A 22,365-nucleotide genomic window follows, 5' to 3' on the forward strand; every position below is an offset into this window, starting at 1 on the left:
ATTTGCCTGTTCAAAACATTATTTATTTCCTTGCCAGGAGATTAGACAGAAGGACAGGCATGGTTTTGAGAAGCCAACGCACTAGGATAAGCATACACTGCCCTACAAAAAATGCCCGAGCAATCTAGTCTGCATTCCTCGATAGATCCGCCTTAATCGACTGGCAATTAGCAACACTTTCTCAGATAGGAGATAAAGCTTGGGAGGGTGGACCTCATAGAATTGAACAGAATCATACCCAAGCCCAACAACAACAAAGTCGGATAAATATTAAGTAAAGGATTGAATTACTATTAACATAATGATTTTAATAGGTGTACAGTCAGTGTTAATGTAACACTTGCAATTGATAAATGCATACACCTTTCCATTTATTTTGTTTATCTCTCCATGAGATTGGACACAAAATCAGGTGTTAATTATAAAAGCCAGTGCATTAGAATTAGCAAACTATTGTTCACAAAAAGCAACCCCATCAGCATTCCCCACTAGTGGCGATTAGCGATAAACTAAACTCTTCTCAATGAGAAAGAAATGCCTGAGAGGATAGGCTTTCTGGGATTGAATAGGACCATACCTCAGGCTGACAGCAACAAAATCACTGTCTGACTGATTGCCGAGAACGTATCCTCAATGTGTTTGAAATCTTATAAAACTGCATGGTTCTTCTTTTCCTTATCATTTGTCTAAATCACACTTTCCTCTAACCAAGGAAACAATATTGGTCTTCTTTAAACTCTTCATCTCAGCTAGAGACAAGTATTGATTCACGCAAACAATGCTATTCACCATAATAAGGTGTCCACCTACAACCGCCATAATACCACATTCACTCTATGCTTAGATCTACATAAGAGGATAATGTGTGTGGGCGATGAAAAACAAAAATGATAGGAAAATGATAGTCTAGTAAGGCCCTTCAAACTCTTTTTAGAGGTAGAAAGCTTAGTACCAGTGATGTGACAATAAATAAATAAACAGGCCGGTCTCTAAGTGAAAATTGTACTCTTAACTATTTTAGTTGCCATATGTCTTTTATTTTCTGTTTTGCGGTAAATTTAATCCTTATTTTGGGGATAATCTGAGAAGTCTTCATTAATAAGAATTATATTTTACTAATCATCATGATCGGTTATACCATCTGCTATTGCTAAATGATATATATATATATATATATATATATATATATATATATATATATATATATATATATAAAATCAAATTCAAAATTCAAATCGTCTTGCTTGGGCGTTGAAACTGTCCATCTGGTTTACGGCTTCCGGTTTGAAAAATTCTGCGCATACATAAGTAAATAAAACAAAGCCATGAAAGCTTTTTTTATATAATTGACAATTTTTTCGCATTTAAAATATGCAAATAAATTTCTTTTGCTTTTTTTGCATCGGCATTTTATGAATTTTATTCGTATTTTTCATTGCAAGTTGGAATCGTTTTCAAACAAAGGCAAAAAAATCTAATTTAAAGTCTGGTATATATTCTATGATTGACCGTTTAAATACAATAAAATTACTCAGATCAGCTTGCCAAGTCGTTGAGAGCATGTTAATAAAAAGAAACGCCTTAACTATCAACACATAATAAAATCTAATTTTTTTTTATAAATAGAACATAATAAAAAATCGTATAATAAGGAACTGTTACCAAAGGCAATAAAAGTGACATCTTATAGTTAACCGGTTGGTTAAGAAAAAACAAAGAAATTAAAACAATTTATGCATGAGGGAAGAACAGATGTACATAAATATAAGACAATGGCAGAATTGTTAGAAAATGACCTCCAGACTATAGTGGAATGGGCTGCAAATGGATGGTAACATTTAATGCTAGTAAAACTAAGCTGCTCTCCTTTAACAATTACAAGACGCCTCCCCAACCCCCTATATCTATGACAAATAGCACCCTACCTGAGAATCCTACTTCTAAACTCCTCAGCCTAACATTTGCAGGCAATATGAACTGGAACAAGTACATAGAGGAGATTGAAAAGGCTACTGCAAAGAAGGTGGGTTCCCTCTGTAAAGATGGAAGACTACTCACGCCTGAGAGTATTCTGTGCCTTTACAAGGTCACCATTCACCCATGCATGGAGTATTGTTGCTACATCTGGGCTGGTGCATCTACAACTAGTCTCTCCCTCTTAGATAAAGTCAAAAAAAGAGTTGTCAATCTAATCAGTCCCACTTTATCAACTAAGCTCCAGCCCCTGTCACATCGCTGCAATGTTGCATCACTGTGTGTCATTATCTTATTGAGGATGTCAATGGATTAGAAAGATAGAACGATCGATTGGCTTTTACATAATGGCGTCTTTATTATCATTGTAAACAAAGCAAAATGTACACCGGTAAGAAACACAACTCGAGACGGTGAAAAGTCTTATTAGTCCATCATGCAACATCTTCCCTTTTCTCAATGACAAAACAGAACAAAAAAAAGTCTAAAAATGAAAACAGAGTCTATAAAATATAATGATCTAGGCATTCATTGGGCTGACTACCCTCATACCTAACAAGGATTATTCTGCCCTTTCACTTATGTTGTGAAATCCCTGAATCTCACAGGATCTTCTTCTCAACCGTGTTGTCCACAACCTTTCCGGGCTTGGTTTTGTTGGGGATGGCCTCGGGTTTGGGTTTTCTCTTATTTCACCTTCATATTGAGGTGGTTCTGTGGTGCATATCTCTTCTGTACCCCGCACTGCATTCTTGGGTAACTCTTTCTGCACTTCATATGGCTGGTGTATTACTGATGTGAGTGAGGGTGTCTCTGCAGTTTTCTTCAAATCTACTCTATTCCATCAATATAATTCCCCATCCACTTTTATATGGTATGATCGCTCATCCAGTCTCCGCCCTACCACTGTTTTCCTCCACTCTTTTTGACCATTTATGTGTGGTTTCATCCATACTACACCTCCAGGATACAATGGTTTCAGTGGTTTTACTTTGTGGTTGAAAGAATTTCTTGCCTCCTGCGGTCTTGCTTCACCATTTTTCTTAGATTTTGGGACAATTCTGACTTGAGTAAATCCTCCCTGGTTGGGAGAAGTGTTTTTGTTCTCCTTGACATCAGGTTCTGAGCTGGTGATAAGAGACCCCTGCCTGGCGTATTCCTGTGATCCAACATTGCTAGGTATGGGTCAGCCTTATCTTCCATCGCTTTCCGGAAAAGTTTTTTGCCATCTTTACTGCAGATTCCACCTTACCATTTGCCTTGCTACTGTATGGACTGACTGGTGTATGTGTAAAACACCACTTTTTTTGCAAAGGTAGAAAATTCCTGACTACTAAACTGAGGCCCATTATCAGTTACCACCTGATCTGGTATTCCATGTCGTGCAAAATGGTGTTTCAGTTTAGTTATCACTGTCTTTGCTTGTGTATTGAGAAGATGATCAATTTCCCAAAAGTTGCTCATGTAATCAACTGTGCAGAGATAGTCTCTATCTGCAAACTTAAAGAGATCTATTCCCACTTTCGCCCAGAGTCTATCAGGAACTTCATGAACCCTTAATGGTTCTGCCGGATTGGCTACTTCATATTTTCTACACGTGGGAAATTTTGAAACGTAGTCTCTTATGTCACTTTTCATATTTGGCCAATACAATCATGCTCTTCTGCAACATCCCTCTACTCCCAGGTGTGTGGAATGCAGCTTTTCTTTCAACACTCCCCGCTGTGTCAATGGGACCACTACCTGGTTTCCTCTGAAAATTAACCCATCTTGCACCGTCATTTCATTCCGCATATTAAAATATGGTCTCACCTCTGGGTGAAGATGTATTTTGTCTTCTGGCCATCCTTCCAGAATTACTTGCTGCATGCTTCTGTCTTCCTTCGTGGCTGAGTGCAGTTCAGACAGCCTTCTCTCTGTTACAAGAATATATTCTGCTTCCTTGACATCCACTTCATCATTCATATATTCACCGCCCAATCAATAGGTGTATGCTCTTGATAGAGTGTCTGCAAGGAACATTTTCTTACCTGCATGGTACAGAACTGTAGCATCGTAAGCCTGTAGTCTCATCAGCATGTTTGACAGTTGTTTTGGGCATCTCACCAAATCTTTTTTCATGATCGCTTCCAGTGGCCTATGTTGTTATCTGTCGACCAAACGTATATTGGTGAAACCGTTCACATGCATAGACTACTGCTAGTAGCTCCTTCTCAATCTGTGCATACCGAGTTTCTGTGTCAGTCAGTGCACGGCTGATATGGCCCCAATTCCCTTCTCACTTACATCGCATTGAATGACCAAAGATTTGTTGGGGGTCATAATACCTTAATACTGGTGCCTCACTCACTCTTTAATTTTCCCAAAAGTCTCTTCATGAATTTGGGACCATGTCCATGGCACATCTGTCTTCATTAAATTTCTAATTGGGGCCATCACGTCAGATATTGTTTGGTAGAAATTTTGCCAGATAATTTACAAATCCAACCAATCGTTGCACTCCCTTCACATCTGTTGGGCACGGCATCTCTTTTATGGCTCTTACCTTCCCAGGATCAGGACGTAAACCATCACTGGTAATCATGTATTCCAGGAAAGATATAGACGTTTGTTGTAAGTTCAATTTTTCAGCATTCAATCACATCCCACGATCACAACATCTCTGCAACAGTTTCCTGAGATTTTGGTCATGATCAATTGTTGCTTCCTCAATAAGATAATGACTCAACTGTGCCGGTTTTACAAATATTTTAATAGAATGTGTTCTGATGAACTCGTTTCACTTGTATCCCCTCAATGTACATATCCCCGACAAACCCACATAGCAATAAGATCTCACCCCTTCACTGTTGTTGTCCCTAAATGCTAGAAAGCTTTCTATTCTAATAGTTTCTTCCCTCGAACAGCTAGACTTTGGAATTTCCTTCCTACTGCTTGCTTCCCTGGCTGTACTGATATGCAGAAGTTTAAATGTAACATAAACAAATATCTTATTAATGTTTCCTAGACCTGGCCCCAATTAGTAGCCCCTTACGTCCAAGTGGCGATATGCTTTGTAAAGGGTGAAGATGAGTATAAAAAAAAAAAACTATAACCAAATGCAATAGCAGTTACTTTTCTTACAAATTTGCTTTAGTTTTTTTTGTTTTTTGCTTTTTGTTTTTTTAGATTTAAACTATTTTAAGCCTTTTTATTGCATTAGATTCCATAATTGGCAGTTTAAAGACGTTCAAATTATTTGCAAATGTTTACTAATACTTTGAAGTTTCTGTAAACAACAGATTTTTTAGTCTGTTACAAACGGGCAAAAGTTATTGTCGTTGATTAATGATAGGTGCTTTATGCCATACTGGCTTTCATTAAGAGTCGCACTTCTTTGTTTACAAATCCATTCGGCAGAAGTGACGTTATACAAATTTTAAGGTACGGATGACCAATACTGCATATAATGTAATTTTTAAGCAAATATAAAAATAGAAGTTTTGGTAAATTTTACTTCGTTTCCACAATAACATTTTCTTTAAAAATTACGGCTTTTATAAATTTTAGGGCATGCTGAAAACGAATACCGCGTTTAAATTTTCTGCAAATAAGTATTTTCCGGATATTAAGCAATGTAATTCCTTAAAAATGGTGGCCATTACTGCACGTGCAAGCGTGCATATTTTTGGCATAATTAATGTACTCACTATTCCATAGCTAGCTATAACAGATACTAACCTAATGGGTCACGGATAGTCTAGTTATATTATAAAACTCAAATCGTCTTGCGTCGGCGTTGAAACTGTCCATCCAGTTTAGGAGTTCCGGTTTAAAAATTCTGCGCATGCGTGAATAAATAAAAACAAAGCCATAATTATTTTTAAGTCTGCAATTTACGGATCCTCTTTTTTCTTATTTCATTTATTTTTAAATATATCTACACATTTTATTTTTCTACACTCTTAACATAAACAAAATGAATATGAATAAATGAAACCAAAAATAATATTTTTAAGAATTTTAATATAAACAAAACGATATAAAACCGAAGATAATAAAAACCATGTACGTTTTTAAGCCTCCCAAAATTTTCAAATGATTATTTTGATTGTATTTTCATTGCAAGTGGGTGCGGGAACATGATGAGAATTAGCAACCAACCGGATGTTAACGCATCCACCATGAGAGACAAAATGAAAAATCGTCTTTTGCACATGGCTCCACGCATCGCTTCCGCTTGGGAAGAAAAAATAAGATAACCACAAAATAATTATCGACCAATGGCAGAGCTCCGCGCCTAAAATAAACACCTCAAATATCACAGTCGCTGGGAGCCGGTTTGCCACTATAAAATGAGGGGACCAAAAATAAGAGAGACGAGATTCACCCTGCTGCGTTAGTGAACGCACGGACGGATTCTCCCACCTGACCTAAAGAGATGAAGAAGAAAAAGAAATAAGGCACCAGTGAACTGAAGCCAACTATGCTCTCATGTTATGGGCCAAACGCCTTCAATTCTAAACAACGCCTAATTCATACAAACCAAAGAAGTGAACGCACGGATGGATTCTCCCACCCGACCTAAAGAGATGAAGAAAAAGAAATAAGGCACCAGTGAACTGAAGCCGACTACGCTCTCATGTTATGGGCCAAACGCCTTCAGTTCTAAACAATGCCTAATTCACACAAACCAAAGAAGAGAGGAGGAAAAGGAAGACGAAGACGTCGGGCTGCTAGTTGCTGATGAAAAAGTCACTCGCTTTCCAGTTACAAGCCAGGACACGTATCACCGACAGCAGGATGACCGGCCTACTCTAACCCTCTCCATCGTCCAAAAGATAAGTTATATTTTACGAACATTCATTTCTCGTCAATTCATACATACCTACAAACATTTTACGAACATTCATTCGTCTGCAAATCTTTTGGAAAAGTGCCGGCTGATCCGAATTAAGGATATTCTTTGACTTTTAACTTCTATAATTTAGTTACATCAAAAGAAGAGTTGGTAAAAAAAGTTTATCCAAATATTCAAATTAATTATAAGCATTCTAGTTAGATGAATGAACGAGCTAATTTTGCAGCTCAAAACAAAAATGTCCATGAACTTAACGATATTATTCAGCTCAAAATTCCAAGTGAGGTAGTCACATACAAATTCGTCGACACTATTATGTAAGCAGATGAAGTGGGTAATTATCCAACAGAATTTTTGAATTCACTAGATTTGCCAGTGATTCCACTACATGTACTGCAATTGAAAATTGGCGTACCAATTATCATGTTGTGAAATATGAACCAACCCAAGCTTTACAATGGCACATAGCTTGCAGAGAAAAAATTAATGAACAACATTATAGAAGCAACAATTTGAACAGGACCTTACACAGGTGAAGATGTCTTCAGTTCACGCATTTCACTGGATATGCGATTTCACTTTAGAAAATTGCAATTACCAATTCGATTCTCGTTTTCAATCACCATCAACAAAGCTCAAAGTCAATCTTTACAATTGTGTGGCTTACATCTACACACAGACTGTTTCTCACGTCGTATACATATATATAGTAACACCCCGGGATACGGTTTTCATGTTACAATGTGGAATATGATGTTTTTCTGGTCCCTGGTTACGGTATCTGTCCCATCTTACGGTGTTATTTATAATTTTATTTGATTATATACATGTGTATTATATACTGTACTGTATTTTGTTAATAATTTTTAATGCTGTATCCCGGGGTTCTACTGTATACATTTCCTCCAAATGTATCTATACTCATAGCCAAACTGAAATATATTGAAATGCTCATACCTTTGGTTCTATGGTACGAAATTATATGAAAATTTGCAGATTTTTGGAGATTATAATACTATTCTATGGTTAAAATTTTATTATAATTGATAAAAAAAGAACCTAAATTTTCAAACCAATAAATTATATCCAAATTTTCCCAGATTTGTATATATAATGTCCTGCAGGCCAGCTTCAGTTTTGCTGCTTCGGTTGTCTGATCTGTGGCCTTGCCAGGCCACTAATAAATTATTTTTCTTATTCATTACTGTTCTTTATATACTTTTTCATCTTTGTATCCCACTCCTTTACTTTCTTTTCATTATATACTAGCAGGACCCACTAGCTGGTGTTGGCCAGTGGAAGCATGCCTCTCTCGTCTCCTAAAAAAAATTTAAGTACAGTCATTGTTGTTGTTGATGGTGGTGGTGTTGCCGAGCACCCAACCTCCTCATGTTAAGAAAGGCTTTTGGAATGGTCACCAGCAACATTCCCATGTTAAGAACAGCTTTCGGCATAGACACCCCATTTTGGTATTGATTTTGATATTGTAAAAATATTTGCCACAAATTTAACTTTGATAGTCGGTATCAAGATCCCCAAGTGCAAATACTATGAACTAAGAAGATTGTTAGGGGGTGGCAGTGTTGTTGAATATAATTAGATTTGATTCTCGCCCGTGCGTACTAATCCAGCGACCAGTGATATATATAATGCATAATACAGGTTTTATATGGTGTAAACTACTTGCATCTGCCAAATATAACTTAGATTTTCTTAATCAGTATAGCGAAGACCCCTAAAAGTCGTCATTTTAAAGGAAAGTGTGTCGGTGGATCTAAGGTAAAAAAAATTATCCTCGCCCATCAAAAATGCTGTATAATCAGTAGCCCCCCCCCTCCACATGGCGTAAAAAGTGAAGTACGGTTGTTATTGTTGTTGCTGCTACCCATCCTCAATCTCCTCATGGCGAGAATGGCTTTCCTCTGGTCACCCGCAACATCCCCATATTAAGAACGACTCTCGGAATAGACACCCTCATCTTGTGAGTGTGAAAAGTTTTGTTCAATTTATCATGTCATGACGCCCAAACCAAAGATTCCAAAAAGAAAGTTCGTCTTGTTCATTCATTTTGTCAGCATAGTTTAGGACGCTGGAACCATACATAAGAAAAAGGAAGTCCATCTTGTTTACTAAGATGCGTTCATTTTGTTATCTGAAGTCCAGGCCGTGATTTTTTTTCTTTTCTTCATTTTGGTATTATGGAGGAGGCGATGCCTCGGAGTAGAACAGAAGAGAAATATATGTGCTGTTCCGGTAGTTTTACATGTGTTTTGCTCCAGTTTCGAGCGGGGAATTTAAGTAAAAGATGGTCACACACTTTTAGAAAACACTTATTTTGATTAAAATTTAAATAAGAAATTTGAAAACTTTGAAGTGTCGGTGTTTTCTTTTCTACTATGAGGCATCGCCTCATCCATAAAATCACGGACCGAACTTCCTACCCCAATGAAGATATTTTTAGCAAATTATGGAACTTACAAAAACAACAACAAAAAAGGTAAATAAAAATGATTTTATTATTTTCTTCAAAGTTTTCAAATTTCTCATTTGAATATAAGTGTTTTTAGAGGTTAAACTTCCTTTCTCTGTTGAATATAATATTCCCAACTTCTCTTTAAAACATAATACACCTTTAAAAGCGTTTTTAATATATCTTTACATATGTTACTCAGATCGACTACAAGCATATAAAATTTTCGTGAGGATTATTTTAACCAGAACCCCTACATTGGAGTTAATTTTCGAGGTGTTTTCGGATCGATTACTAATATATGAAATAGTTTTTTAGAATTATTTTACCTTGGAACTTTGTGCTGGAGTTTGATCTCTGGGCGTTTTATATTAGATTAGCCTCGGTGCCTGGCGTTGCCCAGGTGTTTGGATTAGTGTGTTGAGCAAAAAAAAAAAAAAGTGTTAGTAGGCAGGCAGGCAGGCTCGCACCTGTACTGCAAATGAGGAAAAGAACGTGAAAAAAAAAAGCGTGACGTCTTTGTCGCGGCATACATCGCCAAACCGAAAGTAGCGAAGGTTTAAATTAAGGCTAGTTAATCGAAAAGAGGGTATGATTTTTGAAAATATCTGCGAAAAAAGCGACCCCCTCCTTGTAGAAAAGTACCCAGTTGAGGGTGAAGGAATTAATGTTTTTAGCCAATTTTTCAATATTTGTCGTCCGAAGGGTCCGCTTCAAAACAATACCGATCTCGTGAAAATTCTCTTTCAAAAGTTTTAGACATACATACATACATACATACATACATACATACATGCATTTAAACAGACGGGTAAAATTTATATTATAGACTACAGACATCTTAGCCGGATTACGTTCCCAAAGACCCAAGTTAGACTACCTATAAAGCTTTGGACTTTTTCTTTCTTGTCTTTACTAAAGTTCTTTTTCTTTTCTTTATTTTTCTTGTATATATTTTTGCTTTGTTCCTTTTATGTTTTTCTCCATTCCCCCCTCATATTCTTCACCCTACTTCTACTTTTCAATATTTCTTTTCATTCTCTTTATTAGTTCTCATTCATTTATCTCCTATATATTTTTTTTCATTTCTAACTTTAATGGATTTAAGTCTGTTTTTTTTTGTTTTTTTTTTCATTTTTTTTTTTAGCACTTATTTTTGTATAATGCCGACTTTTCGAAGCATTTAGCTTCGAAATACCATGGATTAAAGAGGTTCTTTTCCATTTTTTTTCTCACTCTCAGCCTTATTGATATGATAATATAATAAAGTTCTATGTAATTTTATTCCCTTTCAATTTAATTTATGAATTGCTCCTCTTTACCGGGTAGAGTTTTTTTTTTCTATATTGATAGCTTTTCTTTATGAATAAAAATATTTTGTCATATATACACAGTAAAACTCCTTAAATTTGAACTTCCTCTAAAGTTGGACTTCCTCTCATTTAGACTTCTTCTAAACCTGGACTTTCTCTAAACTTGAACTGTCTCGTCATTGAAATTGTATTAGCATATTTGATGCGGAGTTGCAGTAAAACTGTTTACATGGTTTAGTCAGATATTGCACAGAAATGTTAATATTGGTACTATGTAATTAATGTAGATTAGCTATTCATAATTAATTTACACTAACTGTAAATTTTTCCAGATTGCTATATTTAAAATAGTGTAAAACAACCCATCACAATGGCTTGCAACTCTAAAAGAAAACAAGTGACACTGACTTTACTCGAAAAACGTCAAATTATAGAAAAATTAGATGCTGGAGTTGAAAATAGCGTTATATTGAGAGATTATAAGATTGGAAGAAGTACACTGTTTTACATCAAAAAGAAAAAGGAGGAAATACTGAAGGCTGCTCCTTTCTCTCCAAATAAAAGATATGTAAAAAGAAAGACTCTTCGCAGTTCAAGTTGAATTCGATCGATTATTGCATGAGTGATTTGTAGCAAAACAGAATGAAGGTGTAGCAATATCTGGGCCCATGTTAATTGCTAAAGCAAAATCTCTTTAGGAAGAGTTAAATATCGCAGAAGATATGAAATTTAGTGAAGGCTGGCTTAGGAGCTTTAAGAGTAGACGTGGTATAAGACAATTAACAATGTCAGGCGTACAACGGTCTGCTGATACACACGCAGCATCAAATTATTGTGGCACATTCAAGACGATAATTGCTGATTATGGTTTAACACCAGAGGATGTTAACAACGCTGATGAAAGTGGCGTAAATTGGAAGTGCTTACCTACAAAAACATTAGCCGGATCTGAGAAGCAGAAAATAAAAGGATTCAAATTAAATAAAGAAAGACTAACAGTGATAGTATGCGCTAATGTTTCTAGAACTCATAAACTTAAGCTTCTTGTCATCGGCAAATCAAAGTGTCCCCGAGCATTGAAAGGAGTTTTGCCTTTGCCAGTATCCTATTATTCTTCACGAAATGGATGGATGAATCAACAGTTGTTTAAAAAATGGTTTTTGCAAGAATTTGTGCCGGTTGTCCAGAGGCGTTTTCTTGAATTAGGTAAACCTGATTCAAAGTGCTTGCTTTTGTTAGACAATTGTAGAGCCCATCCTCCTGAGTCAGAACTAGTGTCATCGTGCGGGAATATTTTTGTGTGCTACTTACCACCTAATGTGACTTCTGGATCAAGGGATTATTTGGAACTTAAAATATTTCTACAGAAATGATTTCGTGATGAATATGATAAATAGTACCATGAGTATAAGCGATTTTCAGCGCCATTTTACTATTAAAGATGCCATATTTTCTCTCTCGGTGCATGGAATCAAGTTCGAGCAAGCACATTAACAAAAGCATGGGGTAAATTATGCCCAACGCCAAAGGCTTCTGAACTGAAAGAATCAGAGAATACATCTGGTCTAGAAAAAATTCTTGAAACCAAACGGTTACCGACCAACCACGCTGTTCTGAAATCACTTAATGTAAATGATGTTGAAATGTGGGTGCAACAAGATGAGGAAACTACTTATCAATGTCCTGAAGGCAGTAATGGTAATGAAAATAGCGACAGTTCCCATTCTCTTGACCCTAATGTAAATAACTAAGAACACTCTGATGAAGCAATATCATGGGATGATGCAGAAAAGTCTATAGAGACGGTTATAAAATTTCTAGAAAAAAGTCCTTACTTTAGTGACGACTATGTTTTGCAAGCAATGTCACTCCGAAGAGATATAATCATAAAGAAGCTACAGAACCAAGAAATTGTAGATGTTCGTGATCGCTTACGGAATACAATGGTAGGACTCGAGACTTCAATCGATGAACATAGAAACTGCAATGAGACTCATTCAATGAATAACTAAAAAAAAAAACTGTATTTTACATGAATGTATGATGTAGATGATAATTTATGTAATAAATACCTAACAAGTAAGAGTAGATTTAATTTATTTTCAATGTTTTTGTTCCTGGTAATAATATGTAACAATTCTCACCTGCAATATATCGTAAACTCAACTTAATATATACTTGAAGTATCATATAGCAATGAATTTCATTTACTATTTCTTAATCCTTAGAAAATTAAAGTTAACTGCAGCACATTTTTTTATCACGAAACTTGAACAGCATCCTCTAATTTGAACGAAGCGGATGTTCAAATAATAGAAATATATATATGTATTCATTTAGTTCATATATATGTGTGTGTGTGTGTGTATATATATATATATAGCCAGTAGAGTTTAGTTTCCTAGAAGTACATCCAATGAAACAACATGTGTCTACCAAAGAGTGCTCAATGAGTGAACAGAGCAGGTATATTAAATTTATTTATACAAACATTAATGGCTACATATGTGCATACATGTTTCTGTAATCACCCGCGTTGGGGGATTACGTTTTTAGGCCCAGAAGTACCGTCGAGAACTGATATTTCAAACAAAAACATTTTCTTATTTCGTTAACAAAGTTAGAATGTAACCTGAGTGGGAGTTATAAGCGGGGGGGGGGGGACAAGTGAGGTCCTTGAAGATTATTTCCCTTTCTTTTTATCTATCCCATTTTTTGGTTTTTCTGACATATATTTACTTGAGAACTTAGTATTTTTGTCTTGCAGTCCGTAAATTAAAAACACTTCTTATGGTCACTGAGTACTGACCGGTGTCTTTTAATCTACACCCATCCAACCACATACATGTATACACACACACACATACACACACACACTCGCACATCAACACACAGGGACATATACACACACACATACGATATTCAAATCAACCCATATATATATACATATATATATATACACATATACATGCACATACATATATATATAGATATACACATTTACACATACACATACACACAACATGTACATATATATATACATACATATACACGTACACACATCTATATATATATAATATCACACATACATATATACACGCATATACGCATATACATACACACATACATATACACACACGCGCATACGCGCACCAGCATACACACAATACATACACACATTCAGACCATCCGTAGGCGCAGGCAACATCCCCATCCCTTCGTGTCTCCAAATCTCCACAGACGTATACGAGACACATACACATATAGATACACACACAGACCCACGCATACACCCACCTACACACACGCGCGCAGGGACACATAGAAACTCACTCACTCACAACGCAGGAAAAATACAGCAACACATGCATAAATGCAAAAAACTTTTTCAAAAATAATAAGGTGCCTTTTTACTTCAGTAGTGTGGAAACCCCTTTATATATGAAACAGCTTGCCACTACAGTCCACACGGGTGTACATATCCATATATAACATACATATATATACACTCAGACACCCATACATACTTCTTAATATACTTTGCTCCAACTATCATATACGAGACAGCCTATTTTAATAGTTCAGAAATATATATGCATACATATATACATATATACATCTACATCCATATACATACACATACATACACATACACACACATATATACATACACAAACATACACGCATACATAAATACACTTATACATACATATTTACACAAAATGCAGACACTGCCACCAAATGATACATCTAAAATAGAAAAAGACATGAACTCATTTACTACATAATTCTCTTTTTCTATCAAACTCCACACGCATAGTTATATTACCCGCCCCCACCTGCTTGTTACCTTTTCCTAAGTTGTACGTTTTTGTACTACGTAAAAATTTATCGTGAATTCAGCTTGAAGTTCATAAGCCTATCCTCATATTAAGCAAGCACTGTTTCGATGGTTACGCAGATATACATAAGATGTATACAATAATAATATATAATAACATATGACAGAAATCAGAGTATTTAGGTTATACAAACTGAGTATAAAAGCTTATATATTGTAGTACTTACCTTCATCTTTATTCATTTCCCCTTATTTCGTTATTCATTCCCTTTTCCTTCATTCACCCTTCATTCCTTACTTTCTTTTATCTATTTATTCATTCATCTTTTTTTCCCCATTAATTTTCCTACCCAGCTATATAAAGATCGTATATCCATACATGCATACACCCCAAAAAATATCCATATGCGTACATTATTTCGATGTTCACCCAAACAATCTATTACTCGTTTGGTTCAAATATAGTTTCATACGGGTATTTATTTAGGTTAGTAATATTATAACTGGTTGATGAAGTAGAATATTAAGCGACTTATGTAATCCATACGGGTAGGATCATAGTTGCGACCTCGCTTATCCTCTTTGGTGGGGGGGTTATTTGATGGGGGATAGTTGTACTTATAGTTGTTCTGGTCTACTAATTTAGAGTTCTTTAAGTGCGTGTATTCTGGAATGTTTGCAGGATATAGCAGTTTCTTGTTTAATATTTAATAATTTATCCCTATCTTTAAACCTAGTTATCTCAAGTTTTCCTGATAAGTATAATGGACATGGTGAGTTCAATGAGTGGCAAGTATTGGCCCTTCTAATAATCTTCCATTCTTGGTACACACATGTTGTTTCATTGGATGTACTTCCAGGAAACTAAACTCTACTGGCTATATGCAAATGCTCCTGCATAGTTGAGCACTTTGCTTCGTGTCTTCATAAAACACAAACATGGAAAGGATTAACTTCGATACGTCACTCAAGAACATCCCCACACCAAATACCAAGGATTATTTACTAAAATTGATAATGAAAATGGATGATTTACTCAAAAGGGTGAAATGGAAACTACCTTTTTTCTACTTGATAAAGATGATAATACCAAAAAAGAAAGATATGGATTTAAAAGCATAAAATCACCACCAATAATCCCACAATTAGTGCTATTCGAGAAGGATCTCTATTCACTAATTATAAATTTAGAATTCCACAAAACTAAAAATCATTTCAAAAAGAATTCGACAATATTGTAAGGGAGATCCACAAATCACAGCATATCCTTGTTAAGGCGGATAAGACCAGAAACTTTTATAAATTAGACAAGAAGAAATATAATGACCTAGTCCAGAAGAATTTGAAAAAAGACTATCACAAGGTAAAAAATAGCAACATAATTGATTTGATAAATAAGGGTAGTAAGACAATCACTGATGAATTACAAATCAGCGATAGAGTAAATAAGCTTTGAGGAAACGAAGCGTATATCCTTTTAAAGGATCATAAACCTAGCTTCCACACAAAACCAACAACAAGATTGATCAACCCAACCAGACCCGAAATTGGAAAGATTAGTAAAAGAATATTAGAGAGAATCAACCTAGAATTAAAACGGCAATTCAACCTGAACCTATGGATAAATACGGCGGATCCTGTAAAATGATCTCTTAACATTGCCAAGAAGAAAAAATGTGCCTTCGTGCAATTTCTCATAGTGGATTACTACCCGTCAATCACAAAGGATCTTTTGGAAAGGCAATTGAATTTGTTAGGACCTATACCAATGTCTCCGATGAGGATTTTTAAATCATTACGAAATGCCGCACAACTGTCCTTGTCTATAACGGAGAACAATGGGCAAAAAATGGGCAAAACGACTTTTTCGGGGTATCGATTGGATCGCTGGACTCTGCAGAGGCAACCGATCTCGTTGGACTTTATATCATTTATAATTTAACAAAAGATAATATTATTGATGGAAGGGACATAGGCCTATATCGTGATGATGGGCTAATAATAAGTGTTAAATGTGATCAGGTTAGGGGAGCAATCCATAGAGACATGAAAGATTTTGGCCTAAAAGTAGATGTTAATGCTAACTTAAAACAGGTTAACTTCCATAACGTTACTTTAGATCTTGATTTAAATACTTATAAACCATATATGAAGGATAACGCTAATCCTACTTATATACACCCACAGTCTAACCATCCACCATCCATTATTAAACATATACCGTTATCTATTGAAAGTAGAATAAGTAACAATTCATCTGATAAAGTAACTTTCAATGATTGCAAAGCTATTTATAATACAGCGCTTAAAAATAGTGCGTATAAAGACATAGAGATAAAATATAAAGTAACTAACGCTAGCACAAATGGGTCTAGAAATCGTAGCAGGAAAATTATTTGGTTTACACCCTCCTTTAATATTATGTTGAAAACAAAGCTTGGTACAAAATTTTTACAACTTATTAACAAGCATTTCCCACCAAATAATATATTACATAAAATATTTAATAAAAATACATTAAAATTAAGTTATAGCTGTAGTGATAACTTAGAAAGGATTATAAAAAAGCATAATGGAAGAATCTTCAGGATGACTAATAGAGAAGAGGTAAATACTAGTGCTAACACGGCTGTGAATAAATGTAACTGCCAAAAGCCTGAGGAATGCCCAATAAAAAATGAATGTCTGACCTCATCAGTGGTATACCAGGCTAGGATATTCCCAGTAGAGAACCCTAGGGACGAAAGATTCTACATAGGTAGTACCCAAATAACTTTCAAAAATAGATTCTATGGACATACACGCTCAATGAATAATCAAACATATGAAAAGGACACTTCCTTATCGTTATATTACTGGAAATTAGTTGGAGGAAATAAAACACCTAGTATAGAATGGAAGATTATTAGAAGGGCCAATACTTGCCACTCATTGAACTCACCATGTCCATTATGCTTATCAGGAAAACTTGAGATAACTAGGTTTAAAGATAGGGATAAATTATTAAATATTAAACAAGAAACTGCTATATCCTGCAAACATTCCAGAATACACGCACTTAAAGAACTCTAAATTAGTAGACCAGAACAACTATGAGTACAACTATCCCCCATCAAATAACCCCCCCCCCAAAGAGGATAAGCGAGGTCGCAACTATGATCCTACCCGTATGGATTACATAAGTCGCTTAATATTCTACTTCATCAACCAGTTATAATATTACTAACCTAAATAAATACCCGTATGAAACTATATTTGAACCAAACGAGTAATAGATTGTTTGAGTGAACATCGAAATAATGTACGCATGTGGATATTTTTTGGGGGGTGTATGCATGTATGGATATATGATCTTTATATACCTGGGTAGGAAACTTAATGGAAAAAAAAGATGAATGAATAAATAGATAAAAGAAAGTAAGGAATGAAGGGTGAATGAAGGAAAAGGGAATGAATAACGAAATAAGGGGAAATGAATAAAGATGAAGGTAAGTACTACAATATATAAGCTTTTATACTCAGTTTGTATAACCTAAATACTCTGATTTCAGTCATATGTTATTATATATTATTATTGTATACATCTTATGTATATCTGCGTAACCATCGAAACAGTGCTTGCTTAATATGAGGATAGGCTTATGAACTTCAAGCTGAATTCACTATAAATTTTTACGTAGTACAAAAACGTACAACTTAGGAAAAGGTAACAAGCAGGTGGGGCCGGGTAATATAACTATGCGTGTGGAGTTTGATAGAAAAAGAGAATTATGTAGTAAATGAGTTCATGTCTATTTCTATTTTAGATGTATCATTTGGTGGCAGTGTACATATATATATGTCTGCATTTTGTGTAAATATGTATGTATAAGTGTATTTATGTATGCGTGTATGTTTGTGTATGTATATATGTGTGTGTATGTGTATGTATGTGTATGTATATGGATGTAGATGTATATATGTATATATGTATGCATATATATTTCTGAACTATAAAAATAGGCTGTCTCGTATATGATAGTTGGAGAAAGTATATTAAAAGTATGTATGGGTGGCTGAGTGTATATATATGTATGTTATATATGGATATGTACACCCGTGTGGACTGTAGTGGCAAGCTGTTTCATATATAAAGGGATTACCACACTACTGAAGTAAAAAGGCACCTTATTATTTTTGAAAAGGTTTTTTGCATTTGTGCATGTATTGCTGTATTTTTCCTGCGTTGTGAGTGAGTGAGTTTCTATGTGTCCCTGCGCGCGTGTGTGTGTAGGTGGGTGTATGCGTGGGTCTGTGTGTGTATCTATATGTGTATGTGTCTCGTATACGTCTGTGGAGATTTTGATACAAGAAGGGATGGGGATGTTGTCTGCGCCTACGGATGGTCTGAATGTGTGTATGTATTGTGCGTATGCTGGTGCGCGTATGCGCGTGTGTGTATATGTATGTGCGTATGTATATGTGTATATGCGTGTATATATGTATGTGTGATATTATATATAGATGTGTGTACGTGTGTGTGTATATGTATGTATACATATATATATATATATATATATATGTTGTGTGTATGTGTATGTGTGTATGTGTAAATGTGTATATCTATATATATATATGTATCTGCATGGATATGTATATATATGTATATATGTATATGTATATGTATATATATTTATATGGGTTGATTTGAATATCGTATGTGTGTATATGTCCGTGTGTGTGTGTGTGCGTGTGTGCGTGTGTGTATACATGTATGTGGTTGGATGGGTGTAGATTAAAAGACACCGGTCAGTACTCAGTGACCATAAGAAGTGTTTTTAATTTCCGGACTGCAAGATAAAAATACTAAATTCTCAAGTAAATATATGCCAGAAAACAAAAAATGGGATAGATAAAAAGAAAGGGAAATAAAAAAGATGTTTATTATCTTCAAAGACCTCGCTTATAACTCCCACTCAGGTTACATTCTAACTTTGTTAACGAAATAAGAAAATGTTTTTGTTTGAAATATCAGTTCTCGACGGTACTTCTTGGCCTGAAGACGTAATCCCCCAACGCGGGTGATTACAGAAACATGTATGCACATATGTAGCCATTAATGTTTGTATAAATAAATTGAATGTATATATATATATATATATATATATATATATATATATATATATATATATATATATATATATATATATATATGAGAGAGAGAGAGAGAGAGAGAAATCAATCAATCAATGTAATCATCAATTAAGGGCGTGCAGTGCGACGTCCTCTTTTTTTCTTTCATTTATTAAGCTGGGTCATCCTCATACACAGGCGCTAAACAATTCCCGCTCTTACGCATATGTCGCTCTGGTAACGTTTATATAAATCCCCACCCGTTGTACGGTACGAGACTCTTATGTTTCTTAATGGATTTATGTCAAGACACGTTTATGCGCGCCGTGTACAAAACACCGTAACTGATCTCAATCCAGTTATGAAAAACGATCGGCCGACAACGAATTTCCTGTGACGTTGTGTTCGGCGTCTTTGTATAGCGCCCATTAGTAGCAGATGCGTGCGGATTTCACGGGAATTGGAACTGAATGATTAACAACGGTTATAGATAGTCTTTTAACAGAAATAATACCAAGAACACATCAAATACTGTGGGATTTATTATATAGATATATAGATAGATAAATTACCGACTTTGATATTCACCTTAAATAAATATGATTAAAAGGGGCTTATACGCTTTTGTTACCGCGCTTATTTCTAAAATAGTATTTCCAATTTAAATTCAGGTTTTACGATATCTTTTATATTAAATTGTTACGTTTTATCGTAGAAAAAGAAAATATGTTTAACTAAAATATTAACAGGAAATGCTCTCATTGAATATGGTCTTATTCTGGGATTTGGAGTCTACTCTTTTTTATTGTGAAATTGCCTTAAAATAATTTTACGTTTGGGAACTAACACTCTTTTTTATGGATGAATAAACTAAAAATTCCAAATATTCTGATGAGATCGGCTTATTGTTTTAATCATTGAAAAAAGAAACTAATTTTACAGTTTGGGACTAATATTTTTATGAATGAAAAAAGTTAAATCAATTATTTTAAAAATTATCATCATAAATTTAAAAACTAGAAATAAATATAAATAAGTGTATTGCAAAGGAAAAGACGACTAAAACCGAATGAAAATACAAAAACTTAACTTTAAAAAAACAAACTTTAAGATTACAAAAAGACAAAACAAAACGATTAAAGACAACTAAAAACGATTTAAGTCCCTAAAAACAAAAGGATCACAAAAGCTATTAAAAAAGAAAACACTAAAAAGACGAGTAAAAAGACCAGAAATAAAACTACAGATTACAAAACTTGGTAAAGAACTATTAAAAAATTTCAAACACTGTAACTATCTTACTTTAACTTTACACACTTACATAATTCTGTAAAAACATATTGGTTCATCTCGTTGCAAGGAATGGAATTCTTTAAAAGATTAAATATTAATAGTTCAACAAGTGTACATTTATCATTCAAAAACGAACATCATCGCGTAAAACTCATTTAGTCAGCAAAGAATAATATTTATCTCCATTTTCTTTTCTTTGCTACAAATTATTTTTTGTGATTTTCGATGAAAATGATAAAATGTTCAAAAATTCGAAAGGAAGAATATTTAAGCATATCAAAACTTTTAGATTTGTTATGTATCGAGAGATATAACTTTCGGAATATTATTTAATGTTTATGTGAATACTTTTTTTTAATATTAGAAAATCATTAAAAACAAACAATTTATATTTAACAAATCCAAATTAGTCCTAACTTTTCTTCTTCAAAAGTGTGCAGCTATTTTTTATAATCTGTTATGATTTTGATAGAAAATAATACCAGTTTCGTTTTTCTTTTTCTTGTTTTTGCTTTTACAGTCCTTAAAATTCATTAAAGTACAAATTTTTTAAATTCATCAAAATACAAACTCTTTCAAATTTCTTAAAATACAGATTCCTTAATAGATATAGATTCCTTAAATTCAGATTCTTTAAAAAATTCTTAAAATACAGATTTCTTTAAAATTCCTTAAAACTCTTTAAAATTCAGATTCAAATTTACAAAGTTCTAATGAAAAAGTGAAGCCCGTTTTTTTTTCGCGCTTTGTATGTGTAAAACAAGAAAAAGAAAGCTTTATATGAAAAAAAATGTCAACACATGAGTATAATAATATCGATATGTCGAATCCCATTCGTCGAGTAAAATCCCGTAAACTCCCTCGTTTAGTATTACCAAATAAAACTATAATTGGAACTTCGACTAAAATGATCCATGGACCCGGAAGACCCGCTGCCAATGCCACGGCCGTTCAAAATATGGTCATACGAGGTAAGTATGAAAACAATTTTAACAATCGATTATTTTGTTTTCAAATTCGCATAATTTGTTTGTATATAAACTGCAATTTATGCTCGTTTCTTAAGCAGTGTTGATAAGTATTGGGTTGGTCTAGTGGACATACCTATATACAATAAATATAGAATTAATTTTAAAATTGTTACTTATGTATTTTTGGTACCGCGCTGAAATGATAAAGTTATTTCGGAAGTCATTCTTAACATGGGGAGGGGAGGGTGTTTTGTAACTATTTTGTGCTCCCAATTTAATAATAATAAAAGAAAGATATCGTGAAACTTGAATTTAACCTGAAAAAAAAAACTTTTTAAAAATAGCGCGGTACCAAAAATACATAAGCACCTTCAAATTTAATGTTTTTTAGCGGATATGGTATGTTTTAGGTGGCACTCCTTATATTGTCAAATTTATTAAAAAACAACAACATAGTATGCCTACATTACTCAAGTAGTCTAGAATGTATATTCAATAATAAATTCAATAGTTTAATAATATTTCACCAAGCATATAGATTTTATTGACAC

At 34.3% G+C, this 22,365-nt stretch overlaps 1 protein-coding gene across 1 annotated transcript in view; it reads left to right on the plus strand.

The window, feature by feature from the left end:
* The first annotated feature begins 21,466 nt into the window (after window positions 1-21,466).
* Window positions 21,467-22,365, plus strand: part of LOC145259750 (putative 3',5'-cyclic phosphodiesterase pde-5) — a 166,589-nt gene continuing 165,690 nt past the window's right edge. The window contains exon 1 of the mRNA XM_080117462.1: window positions 21,467-21,814. Coding sequence (XP_079973588.1) covers window positions 21,634-21,814 — 181 coding nt within the window. The 5' untranslated portion in view covers window positions 21,467-21,633. The remainder of the gene's footprint in view (window positions 21,815-22,365) is intronic.

The sequence above is a fragment of the Euprymna scolopes genome, chromosome 3, assembly GCF_053919585.1.
Source record: "Euprymna scolopes isolate OS-2025 chromosome 3, ASM5391958v1, whole genome shotgun sequence".
Lineage (NCBI taxonomy): Eukaryota > Metazoa > Mollusca > Cephalopoda > Sepiida > Sepiolidae > Euprymna > Euprymna scolopes.